Source organism: Macrotis lagotis, chromosome 4, assembly GCF_037893015.1.
Source record: "Macrotis lagotis isolate mMagLag1 chromosome 4, bilby.v1.9.chrom.fasta, whole genome shotgun sequence".
Classification (NCBI taxonomy): domain Eukaryota; kingdom Metazoa; phylum Chordata; class Mammalia; order Peramelemorphia; family Peramelidae; genus Macrotis; species Macrotis lagotis.
The window spans coordinates 153,747,625-153,761,697 of NC_133661.1; the positions used below are offsets into that span (position 1 = coordinate 153,747,625).

General features: G+C 34.9%; 1 protein-coding gene across 10 annotated transcripts in view; it reads right to left on the reverse strand.

Moving 5' to 3' along the window:
* Positions 1-14,073, reverse strand: part of DENND4A (DENN domain containing 4A) — a 152,786-nt gene that overhangs the window by 76,997 nt on the left and 61,716 nt on the right. For 9 of the 10 annotated variants that reach the window (XM_074234435.1, XM_074234431.1, XM_074234426.1 and 6 more), the window contains 2 exons: positions 7,570-7,902; positions 3,689-3,938 (listed from right to left, as the gene is read on the reverse strand). In XM_074234435.1, coding sequence (XP_074090536.1) covers positions 3,689-3,938; positions 7,570-7,880 — 561 coding nt within the window. In that variant the 5' untranslated portion in view covers positions 7,881-7,902. Of the gene's footprint in view, positions 1-3,688; positions 3,939-7,569; positions 7,903-8,488; positions 8,595-14,073 lie in introns of all 10 variants that reach the window. The other variant, XM_074234430.1, reaches the window with a different exon arrangement.

Sequence of the window (14,073 nt, forward strand, 5' to 3'; positions counted from 1 at the left end):
GAGACTTTAGTAGTGGTGTGATCCTACCTCAATTTCTTACAGTCAGTGGTGGGATTCAGTCAGTTCACATGGGTTCAGCAGAACCAAAATCTTATTTTATGTGAGTGGTTGTTAAATAATTTGAAACCCACCACCGATTATAGTTCAAGTAACATGAGGATAATAACAGCATCAACCTCTGAAGATAATGGTGGGGACAAAATGAGACAAAATTTGTAAAGCACTTTACAAAACCTAAAATGCTATGCAATGCTAACTGTTCTTGTTTTTTATTATAGTTACTTTTCTTTTTTAGATTCCTCACTCTAAAAATCACTTTCCATCTACCTTGAATATATGTTATATATGCAGCTATTTGCATGTTGTCTTTCTTATTAGAAAGTGAATTCCTTGAAAGTGAGTCCATGTTTTTACCTTTCTTCATATCCCTGGTACTTAGCACAATAACTGGAACATAGTGAGGAAAAATGAGTGTTCTTTCAGAACTTTCAAGTCTTCAAAGGGCATTGCTGGGGGTTAAATAAGACAAATCTCCCTGGAGGTGGATTAAGTTCTCTTCTACTTGGTTTTAAGATGGAAAAGAAAAAGTAGGGTAGAAGGAAGACACTAGTGTTGAAAAGATAAAGAAGCTGGTGGAACTAGCATGCAAACATATGACAATGTTTGGAGGGAGGGTCCTTAGAGGAACTAAAATTACTCTTATCTGAACCAGACAAAGGAGAACACATGTACACACATGTATGTTCACACATACACACACATACAATCTCTTGCTGTTTTGGGGTCATTTTCGTTATCTCATTATCTGCAGTTAAAATAAGTTCTTCCTCAATTTCCGAAAACAGAATTATAACCCAAAAGCTACTGAACTGTGCATCCCACCAATTTAGCAATACTGCTAACTAAGCTTATACCTCAAAGAAATTTTTTTTTAAAAAAAGGATATATTTGAAGAAAATATATATAACCAACACATTTTTGTTGCAGCAAAGAACTGTCAACTAAGGGAGTCACAATTAATTAAGGAATGACTAAACAAATTATAGTACATAAAGGCCCATGGTGCACAAGGAGTTATACATTTGTGAAGAGACTATTGTGTAGATTATTTTTGTTTAGCTACACTACTTATTCCAAGAATTTTTTTATCTTGTTTTATTTAGAGTAAGGTAATAATAATAATCCTCCAAAAATGTAAGAAAAAAGAAAGAATGGGGCGGCTAGGTGGCACAGTGGATAAAGCACCAGCCTTGGAGTCAGGAGTACCTGGGTTCAAATCCAGTCTCAGACATTTAATAATTACCTAGCTGTGTGGCCTTGGGCAAGCCACTTAACCCCATTTGCCTTGCAAAACCCCCAAAAAAAATTAAAAAAAGAAATGACTGTCAAACTTGATAAAAATGAGAAAAAGAGTTAAGTGGCTTCTCAAATAAGACAGACAGACAGACAGACAGACAGACAGACAGACACACACACACACACATCATCATCATCATCATCATCATCATCATCATCATGAAGTCTGCTCTACGCTTGTCCAGATTTTAGGACCTGTTATACAGCTTGTGAGCTGGCTGCCAGCAGTCTTTGTGGATGCAGAGTCCTGTCTATAAGGCAATGAAGAGGCTCACAGCCCTGACTGAGATCACTAAAAATTTATGTCATCTACTCTCAAATTGTAGGGAAACAGAGTGAAAAGATGGATATGTTGGGAATTCTTTACAATATTCTTTATCACCTTCCTCTCAAAATGGAAAAAAAGGAGTTCTGGGAAAGGGCAATAAAAGATCAAAATAACAATAAAGAGTTGATATAATAAGTAAATAAATAAATGATTCTTTAACAATGGACAAGGTACCATAGAATAGGACTTTCCTGGGAATAACCCACTCAGCTATAGGGGGAAAGACTCAACAGACTGAAATTCAAACAAAATGAATTGATAACTTCCACTTTTTTTTTTGCAATGTGAATCCTCTCTGCCAACAGTAGCTTTGACATTAGCTTTGAGAAAACAAAAAGTACATATGCTCATTTCATAGGATGAGTATTTATTTCAATGTGCTAAATGAATCTAGAATATTTCTGATAAACTGTTGAATACTGACTAGGGAAAGCAGTAAGAGATGTAGTCTACAAAAATTTCTAAAGAAACCAATTCTTTTTAATCTGAGTCAAAGCAGTCACAGAGTAGATATAACTTACAATGAAAAAATATACATTTTGCATGAAGTTACACATTCTGAATAAACATCATTCACAATCTGTTGGTTATGCTAGACAATTTTTGTTGGTGGAGTTTAAATTACCAGTCCTACTACATGCATTTTTAAAACTCTGGGAATTGCAACTGGTCATTCTCCTTTTTTGTTTTTATTTTTTTTTGGCAAGGCAGGGGTTAAAGTGACTTGCCCAGGGTCATACACAGTTAAGTATTAAGTGTCTAAAGTTGGGTTTGAACTCAGGTCCTCTTGACTCCAGGGCTGGTGCTCAACCCACTGAGCTACCTGGCTGCCCATGTTCAGACATCTTCAAAACACACTAACTACCATGATCTCCCTGCTTATTAAGATTTCAAGATTAGTCAAATTCAAATCAGGACAATATGCATACAGCAAAATAGAATGGGGTGTTCTAGGAAAGGAGTGTACTAATGGCAATTGATTTTTAAAAATCATTTGAGTAAATAGTTACTTCCCTTTAGGAGGACAATTCTGAAATTTGTAATTTTTTAGCCCATATATTGGATGGCTAATCATTTTGAGTTATTTTTCCTTAAAATAATTAATACTGGAGGTAACAGTTTTACAAACATTTTATAAAGATGCAAAAGTAGGCATATGGGTCAGTAATTGTTGATATCTTCTTGATCATAATATTTTGTTATTGACATTTGGTATTATTTTAATTGTTTTATTATTCTTTATTATTTTCCCCAAATATATTTACAAAGAGTTTTGAACTCTTAAAACACCTTTCACTTAAATGACAAAATATGTGATAGTTTCAAGGCTACTATTCCAGTCATTTTGCTTAGTTTTAAAAACATGTTTAGGCCCATAAAATTTGCTTTGAAGATTATAAAATTTGTTTGGGGCTCTACGTACTTTTATCATTGCTTTTTATCATTGTTTTCTTTGTCTTCTCTGACAATCCTTCTTCCTGCCACTTATCTTATTAGATACAGAGAAGATAATCATCTGATTGTGGCTGATACTAACACTTCCCTCTCTTTTCCCCTCTCACAATAAACAACTTAATTTTACTGCTACCACCTTTTTTTAAAGAACAAAGGTGACTTTTTTTTAAATATTCAATATTGTTTTAGACTTTGACCTAATGTTAATTTGTATGTCAGTATGTCAGATAATTTAAATATTTAGTTTAGTTGTAGAAAGAAATTTTGAACTTATTTTAGAACAGCTCCTTCTTAGACCACAATTCAATTATTTCTGTAAAATAAAATATTCAAGAAATATTTAACAAAGATAGCATGTAAATGGTCATGTGAAAGTAATGGCTGATTGAAGCAGCAAAACGGAAAGACATTTGTTTTCAGGGTTTCAAAAGATTCATGTTATTATCCAACCACTTCATATCTTAGTGGACAATCTTCAATGAATTATTATGACCAAAATGATTGTTATCTAATGGTCAACATTTGTGAGTTACATAAAGAGATACTTACCATACTATTATTGAGATTCTTGTCAACTTTGCAGAATGTATGTGGTGGACTTTCTCCTTTACTGGGTATAATAATACATATATCTGTGACAGCTAGCATATTTTGTGTCATGCTCTCAGAAGCCCTCCTGTAAGTGACATAAATTCTTTGTGATGAGGTACTGCCACTAATAGTTGCAGGTCGACCATGTGGAGTAGTCTGAATAATTTCACAGCCTTGTTTTATTCTTTCTTTCCAGTCATATAAGACCCTAAAAATTAAACAGAAGCAACTTCCATAAGTAAAAAGAACACCTTGATCCTTCACTGTATGAAACCAGCAAAATTAACAATATTTTATTATTTAATTTTAAAGAAAATTGTAGCAATAAGGATGCTTCCTCACCTATAAAATGAAAATGAAAAGAAAGGAATTATAAGTCAATATATTTTAAGTAATGATTAGGAATCAAAGCATTTGGTTTTAACCCTATATTTATGGAATTAATGAAATGGGTGAGTACATTGTAGAAGATTTATAGGAAAAGATGGGTAAAAATTGTATAGTGTAAGAAAGCATAGCTATATTGTGACTCTACCATTGGAAAGAATATTCACATAAGACGACACAGCCATTAAATTACCAAATAAATATATCATTTTTCTTTGTTAAAGCTAAAAAGTGGCTTTCTTCAGAAGAAATAACTACATCACTGACAAGTTCCAATTCTACAACCCTATTTCACCTTGCCTAGATTTTATAAATATGTCCATCTGCTCATTCACTTGTTTCCATCTAAGTTTGAGTGGCTTTGCTTTATGGTGTTTTTTTCTTTTTCTCACATCTTCAAAAGGCTTTGAAATGAGCAAATAGAACTAGAATGGGAAAGGCAGTCACCATTTCCAGGGTCATTAGAAGAGAATCTGGTAACAACTGACTGCAGATGCCTTCTCAAAGCTACAACAAATAGCTGAAGACTTAAAAATTATGGTACATAGAAAAGAAGAAAAGGCTTAGGAATGCCTTATTCTGAAATCATCTTTCCAAGTCTAAGAAGGTAAACTATGCAAAAAACGAAGATAAAGGAATTTGTGAAGTATGAAATAAAATTTTTGTAAATCTGATATTTAAACATACATAAAAATTTCTAGATTGCTAATAATTGCAGATATTTTTCACTACTACAGAAAAGTTTAAAATATAATAACTAGTCTGCCTTTTAATGTATTTTCAACATAAAGTAAATTTTCATTAACATGGTTTTAAGTTCTCTCTCCTCTAACAAATAAAGTTCTTATTCACAACATTGTGATACAGAGTTTTCAAAATTATCTTATACACTAGACTCTAACTAATATTATTACTAAAAGGTAGTGGTCAAACTAGAACCATGAAATTTTAGGTTTGATAAGGGCGTTAGATATAGGAAATATGCAGGAATTTTGTTCTGAGAGGCATAAATATGGTAATAGAACACAAAATATGAGATTTAATATAAGGAAAGAAACTAATTCCTTCCTCTTTTCATCACTGTCTCACATTGGGTAAACTGTTGATAAACATTAGGAGAGCTAGAGGCATTTTTAATTGGCCCTCTCACTACCCCTACCTAGTCTGATACTGATGGCTCAACTAACTAGTACTAGTTAACATAAGAATATTAGTTAAAGTGAATGAATCTCTTCTTCCTCTCTTCAACTGACACAACATAAGAAAAAGTTCTGGGTAGAGGGAAGGAAGAAGAAAAATTTGGAACTCAAATCTTGCAAAAATGAATGTTGAAAATTATCTTTATATGTAATTAGGAAAAAATAACATACTGCTAAGTGATAAAAAAGAAAGTTCTGGGCTATATAATATAAATATGGAAGCAAACTGTTTAAATCTTTTGGAAATGTCACTTATCCTTTGGCACCCTGAAAATGAGAAGTTAAAGGGATGGGAAAGAGTTTCATCTTGGACCTGAGCATCCAAAATCTTTCTGTGTAATTTTAGCCCTGTCCTGTTACATGAGGGCAAGGATCACCTCGCACAATTTCATTTTATATATAGGGAAACTGAGATTCAGATGGATGAAGTTCCCTAACCTAAGGCTCTTTACACACACACACACACACACACACACACACACACACACACACACACGCCTCTATGAGATATAATACTGAATTGCTGAAAAATCATGTCTGGAGACATCTGAGCTACTGTCTTATAATGTTATTTAATTCTTATGTTGGCACATAACCTTTCCTGTACTCATATCTTGTTTACTCCAACTGGATTTTTTTTTGCAGGGCAATGTGTTTAAGTGACTTGCCCAAGGCCACACAGCTAGGTAATTATTAAGTGTCTGAGGCTGGATTTGAACTCAGGTACTCCTGACTCCAGGGCCAGTGCTCTATCCACTGTGCCACTTAGTTGCCCTCCTATTAGATTTTTAACTGTTTAAAGGCATGAATTGTATTTTATATTTATTTGCATCTACTCTCTCAGAGACCCCAAACAAAGTGCTTTGTGTGTATTTGTCAACTGATTAATTTATTTCCTCTAATTTCACTATCTTTTCATTATATAACTCAAATTAATTCTCCATAGTGGCAAGGAAGTAACTAATTCCTAAAGGAAGAGAGGGTAGTCTTCTCCTCTAAAGATAAATAATAGGGGGAATTGTCACACAAATTGAATTCTTTTGAGGGGACATGATGGAAGCAAGGTCTCATAAGATACTAGGGTCACTTGTCCTTAGTTCTTCAAAACCACAAATATATGAATAATTGACTCATTTCAATATAGACATATTTGCTAAATGAAGACATAAATACTAAATGTTAACATTACATAAAACCAAAGGAGCAATAACTGTTATTTTGAAACTATTTTAAAAGATATAATCAAATCATAAAGTACATAGTAAAAAAGAAAAATAATTGCTTAATTTATTTGTTTTGTCATAAAGAGTATAAAACTAGAGTCATACAGCAAGAATGACCTTAAGGGTGCCTTTAATTTATTCTCATTTCTTCAGAAAATGTTAAATATGTAAATATGCAGGAAAAATATTCACATTCAACTTGAATAACCAAAGAAATTTTTATTTGTATTAGGAGGAAATTCTTTGAGTTCAAGAGACTGAACAAAAGTAGTCAAGAACAAAAGAGAATCTCAGAGTTGGAAGATAACCTATAAAGATTCTCTAGTGCAGCCTATATATCCAGGTCCAGTTCTCAGTACACAAAAAAGTCTCCACTAATAAATCTGTGATGAGAATTCCTAACCTCCCAAGAAGATCCAGCAGATTCCATTACAATTCTAACCACTATGCCCTCACTATGCCCAGAGGTCAAGTAAAATAAGACTAATTACTTACTCACAAACTAGTCGTTATAATACTTAATGATAGCTAATAATCATGCTCCCCTTCACCTCCCATTTAATACAAAATGATCTCAGAGTACTTTCATGTTTACCACTTATTCAAAGCAAAGTTATCACTGAAGCATACCTACTACCTATTTCCCCTTCCTACTCAAATAAACTTCCTCACACCAATAAATTTTCCCCAATGATATCTCAAATTCTATTATTAAACCAAGACCATGCTAAACTGACATGTGAACTCTTTTCAAAATTCAGAAATAGAAGACAATTTAAGTCATTAACACTTTAGGTTTCATTAGCTAATCAAATGCTTTCCCTCTAACCCAGGATTGATAATGAATGACATCAGTGGGTACCTAAAAGTGAAAAAAGCAATGAATGAATAAGGAGAAAATGCTAATTAATGAACAAATGGGATATGAAACAAAGCTTTTCATCAGTTTATTTATCAAAGAATAAAATACTTAAATTCTACAACTTGCATTTTTAAGGCTGCCTACAACACTTAAAAAAAAAAAACATACCCCAGATCAGTGAGTGGAGGTTTATCTCTTCCTCTTCTATAACAAAGGTAGATCTGGGGTCCAACAAGGCTTCCATTATTGAGATCTGCTGACAATCCAGTTGGAGTAACATCTATACATGTAAAACCTTTTGGTACTTCTTCACCAAGAGATTTAATAATAACTGTCACATCTGTGATAGGTTCTTTTGGTTTGGCTATTTTATGACATGCATCGTTGAAGTGAATTTCTTCTTCAAGAGGCTTTGAAATATCAGTCAACCCTGCTACAACAAAATAGTCAGCCACACGAGGCCCCTTGTTTTCAATCATCTTCCATTACAGAAGGATACACCTGAAAAGAAAATAGAAGAGACTAATATTTTTTACAACATCAGATAAATCTAAATGGCTTGTCATTCAGTAAAAAATATTGCTTTATATTTTTATAGAACATCACCTTTAAAAGTCTATCACATATTTATGTTACTAATCATAATTTATCAGTGCTTAAAATAGCAAAATTTTCTTGTGTTTATTGTTGTCATCTAAATTCCCTTTTCTTCAATAAATTACAATAGTCACATTTTCTATATCTTCACTGTACAATATCCCTCCCAGTTATGAGTATAGCATAGGCTTAAGCAGCAAGCTATACTGTGCTGGGGGTGGGTCTCAGATTCAGATTCAGACCCTCCCTCTGACACACACTAGCACTGTGAATCCTGGCAAAGCACATCAGCTCTCAGTGCTCCTGGTAACTCTTTAAGGATAGATTCTGTAGCAAGTGATCTGATCACATTTTCTGTTCCATTTTATCCTCTCTCTTACTAAGGTAACTAAAATCCTTGTTTGGTTTAAAAAAAACTTTATAGTGAATTTTTATACAATATTTTATAATTAATTAATAATCTCATTTATATCAAATCATAAAAGCTTACCTTTGGAACTCATTCTTTTCACACATTCTTAAATAAGGACATGGAAGAGTGCACCTGGCTGTTCTTGATGAGTTCACGTTACCTACCTAAGATGCATTCCAGGGTACTAAAAGAAAAGTTGGCCTGTAATTTTTGAAAGATCATGAAGAACTGCAGAAGTACCACTAAAACAAATAAGGACAATTGTCCCAAGTGTAAAACAGTGGAAGAGAATGGAGTCTGTAAACCATAGACTAGTGAGCTTGACTTTGATTCTAGATCTAGAATCAGGTTATTATAGGTAAATTCAGACAAACCTCTTTTCCTATTTGACAGGGTACTAGACCAATAGAAGAGAGGAATAGAGTAAATATAATTTTAGAAAAACATTTGCCAAGGTACTTCATCTGGTACACAGAACTGACCACAGAACATTAGATATGGTCTGACCAGGGCAGAATATAATGGGACTTTTTGGCCTTGTTTGGGATGTTAAATCATTAAGAAAGGCTGTAGCAGATGACAGAAGTTTGTTTTTTTTTTTTTTTAATGGCTACTATGGCACAGTGATGATTCAAATTGAGTTTGCAGTCCATGAAGACTTCTTATAATTTTTATAGATTTTGTCATCACTCCATAATTTTCCTATCTTGAGGGTAGCTAGGTAGTGTAGTGGATAGAGTACCAGCCCTGAAGTTGAGAGCACCTGAGGTCAAATCTGGCCTTAGACACTTAATAATTGCCTAGCTGTGTGACCTTGGGCATGTCACTTTAATCCCATTGCTTTGCAAAAACAAAACAAAAAACCCCAAAACATAATTCCCCTATCTTGTGCTTGTAAAATTAAATGAATTCATGTGAACTAGATATTTTTCTTTATCAAAATTCATCTTTTTTGATTCAACCAATTGTTATAGCCTAAGTTTTGTTTGAATCCTAACTTTTGCTATAAATTTAATGTTCAAAGAACCGATCTTTGAAGTACTGTACTAAAGATTTTCTTACAAACTGATCTTGATCCATTGGTGACTATTTTGGGTCCAGCTATTCAACCAAGTTCTAAAGTCATTTAATTGTACTATTATCCCATCCACAGATTATCAAATTTATAATAATAGCAGAAAAGACCTTGTCAAATGCTTTGCAAAAATTTTACTTCAAACCTCAATATAGTACAGAGGTGTCAAACTTGAAGTCTGTGAATCAAATCACAAAACTCTAAGTACAGATAGAACCAGATTAAGATATAATGGAGGAAATGAACAAAATTACAAAATAAAAATAGAAAAAATATGGATAATGTTAATTTGTGGTTTTCTAAATCAACATGTGACCAGTAGGAGTTTGATACCATCAATAAAACATGGGGAACCACATTTGGAGTCCTGAAGATCTAAATTCAGCTCTTGACTTAGACATTAACTAGCTCTGTGACTCTAGAAAAAAATCACTTAACCTCTTTGAACCTTAATTTCCTCATCTGAAAAATAAGAGGATTGAACCAGTTGGCCTTCTAATTACTTCCTCATATGCTACAAAAAGCTGGGGAAAAAAAATCACAAAACCATATTGGGTCCACTACAAATTTATGTTACATAATCTTATTATGACAAGAAAATACTTTTATACTTCCCTAACAGATTCACTAATACACCTAGAATAACTGTTTTTCCATACCTTTTCATTCCCCCTTTATCCCCCTTCCCATGCCTCCAGTCTCCCATGATTCCTCCTCCACCACATTCTTGGCTGAGAACTTTTACTCATATTTCACTGAAAAAAAGCGGTCATTTGCTAAAAGTTCCCTCTTCTCCCTTTTTCCTTATCTTATATTATTCATCTATAGTCTGCCACTATCTCCTTCAGGAAACAGACCTTCTCTTTGCCAAAGCAAAGGCGTCTATATACACAATGGTCCAATAATTGTCCTCTCTCTCATTGATCTTCAATATCTCCCTGACTACTTCAAAATCTCCTTCTCTACTACTGACACACATATTCATGTCACCCCATCCTCAAAAAAATCCTCATGCTATTGCTGCTTTTCCTCCCATTCATATCTAAACGCCTTGAGAAGACCACCTGCAGTATCTCTACTTCCTTTCCTCTCATTTTCTTAACTCTCTGCAGTATTCTAAACTCATCATTAACTTAAACTTTCTCTAAAGTTAATACTAATCTATTCATTGCCAAGAAATAATTCAAATCACTGAACAACACACTCATTTCAATGCCAGTGAGGTTATGCTGAAGATTCTACAAGCCAGGATTCAGTACTATGTGAACCAAAAATTACCAATAGAGCAGGATGGTTTTCAAAGAGGCAGAGGAATTAGAGACCAAATTGCCAATATTTGTTGGATTATAAAGAAAGCAAGGGAGTTCTAGAAAAGCGCTTGCTTCTGCTTCATTGACTACACTGAAGTCTATGATTGTGTGGATCACAACAAAATATGGCAAGTCCTTAGACACATCATCTTACTTGTCTCCTTTGGAATCTGTATACAGATCAAGAAGCAACAGTTAGAACCAAATGTGAAACAACTAATTGTTTTAAGATTGATAAAGTTGTCTGACAATGTTATATACCTATCACTTTGTTCATGGAACTTATTAAGCAGAATACATCCTGAGAAATGCCAGGTTAGATAAATCAAAAACTGAAATTAAGGTTGCCAGGAAAAATATCAACAACCTCAGACTATACTTCTCAGATGATACTACCTGATGGCAGAAAGTGAAGAGGAATTAAGAAGTCTCTTAATAAGGAAAAGAGAAGAGTATAAAGGCTGCCTTGAAGTTTTTTTGTTTTTGCTTTTTATTAAGGTTTTTGCAAGGCAATGGGGTCAAGTGACTTGCCTAAGGCTACACAGCTAGGTAATTATTAAGTGTCTGAGGCCAAATTTGGACTGAGGCCCTCCTGACTCTAGGGCCAGTGCTCTATTCACTGTGCCACCTAGCTGCCCCTGTTTTGAAGTTTAACAACAAAAAAAGATCTTGGCAGCTTGTCCTATCATGTTTTGGATAATAGAAGGAGGAAAAATACAGTGTCAGATTTTAGGTTCTTGGGCTCAATGACTATAGCAAATAGCAACTGCAGTCATGAAATTAAAGATACTTGCTCCTTAAAAGGAAAACTAATCAGAACAGCATATTAAAAAGCAGAGATATCTACTTTGCCAAAAAAAGGTCTACAGAAACAATGGAAGGCTAAGAGAGTTAGACTCAGGAAAACTGAGCATCACAGAATTAATATTTTCAAATTAAAAAGACTTCTAAGTCCCCTGGACAGCAAAGAGGTCAAATCAGTCAATACTTAAAAAAATTAATTCAGCCTATCCACTGGAAGGTCAAACAGTGAGGTTGAAGCTTCACTACTTTGGTCAAGTAAAGAGAAGACAAAACATATTGGAAAAGACCCTGATGTTGGGAAAGATTGAAGGCAAAAGCAAAAAAGGATGGCAGAGGATAAGATGGATAAATAGTATCATGGGAAAAATTAACATTAACTTGAACTTGAAGAAATAAGAACCAGCATGCTAAGGTCCATACGGTCATGAAGAATTAAAAAAACCCAACTAAACAACAACAAAATAATGGTCTTTTCTCAATGCTCATTCTTCCTGACTTCTTAGAGACCTGATACTGTCAACTGCACTCTTTCCCTTGATACTTATCTCTAGGTTTTTACCTAGACACCACTCTCTCCTTTTGTCTTTCTACATGTCTGCCTACCACTCCATCTCCTCCTGCTATAGCATCATAAAGGGTCATGCCCACTAACTGTGTGTATTCCCCAACTCTGTCTTTGTCCCTCTTCTTTTTTACCTCTATCTTATTTTGATTGATGAATTTAATTTCTCATGGGGGGGGAGTGAAGATGACAGAGAGAAGGTAGGAAATCCCAGCAGCTCTCCCCCAGACCACTCAAAATGCCTTTAAATAATGATTATAAACAAATTCTAGAGTGGTGGAACAAACAGAAAGATTGAATAAAATAATTTTCCAGCCTGAGATAACTTGGGAGATCCATAGGAAAGATCAGTTACATTAGGGTTGGAAAGGAGCGCAGAACAGTACAGGTGGAGCCAAAGTGAACTAGCTTCAGCCAGTCAGGAAAAGCCTGCGGGACTCCTGGGTCCCTGGGGGCACCTAGGTCAGTGGCAGTGGGGTGGTTTCTAGACCTCTCAGCCCAGGGATTGCCAAGGACAACTTGGAAGGTCAAGTGAAAATTCTGTCACACCAGAGTGCAGAGCCCAGTCCAGAGCAGGTCTCAGTACAGTCTCAGTGCTGGGAGCCAAAAGCAGGTCTGGAGAGCCACCTGGAGGGGAGCAACTCAGCAGCTGCTTCCAGAGCATTTAACCCACTGAGGCAAGACTCTATTGCTTTACCCATACTCAGATTTCAATCTCAGAAAGGGGAGCTTTACTGCCATGGCGAAGCAGGGACACTGCTCACAGTTTCAGGGAAAAGGGGAGTGTAGCTTGTGGTTATCCAAAGTTCAGGAGAGCAGTCAGAACATGAAGGAACTGAAGTCCCTGGGAGGTGTCCCTGAAAACAGCTGCAAAAACCCTCAAAAGTTTGGAAAAGTGTACCATCTACTCCGGAAGCAGAACCCTACCTTGTAAACAACGGAAGAAAATAAACCTGACCACAGACAATTACTTTGATCCCATGGAGGATCAAAATACACACTCAAAAGATAATAAGTCTCCCATATCCAAAGCTTCCAAGAAAAATTTGAATTGGACTCAGGCTATGGAAAAGCTCAAAAAAGATTTTGAAAACCAAGGAAGGGAGGTAGAGGAAAAATCGGGAAGAAAAATGAGAGTGATGTAGGAAAATCAGGAAAACCAAGTCAGCAGTTTGGTGAAGGAGAAACAAAAATACTGAAGAAAATAACACCTTAAAAACCAGTTTAGGTCAAATGGAAAAAGCAGTTTAAAAGGTTGATGAGGAGAAGAAGTTTCAAAAAGCAGAACTGGCCTGATGGAAAAGGAAATACAAAAACTCTCCAAAGCAAAACATTCCTTTAAATGTAGAATGGAGCTAAGGGAAACAGATGATTTTGTGAGAAACAAAGAAGCAATAAAACAAAACCAAAAGAAAGAAAAGCTAAAAGAAAATGTGAAATACCTTATTGGAAAAACAACTGACCTGAAAACAGATCCAAGAGAGATAATTTTATTTTATTTTATTTTTTTAGGTTTTTGCAAGGCAAATGGGGTTAAGTGGCTTGCCCAAGGCCACAAAGCTAGGTAATTATTAAGTGTCTGAGACCAGATTTGAACCCAGGTACTCCTGACTCCAGGGCTGGTGCTTTATCCACTGTGCCACCTAGCCACCCCGAGAGATAATTTTAAAAATTACTGGGCTACCTGAAAGTCATGACCAGGAAAAGAGCAGGGACTTCGTTTTTCAAGAAATTCTCCAGGAAAATTGCCCTGAGATTCTAGAAGCAGAAGCAGAAGGTAAAATAGAAATTGAGAGAATTCACCAAATACTTCCTAAAAGAAATATCAAAATAAAAACTCCCAGGAATATTATAACCAAACTCCAGAACTTCCAAGTCAGGAAGAAAATATTACAAACAGCCAGAAAGAAAC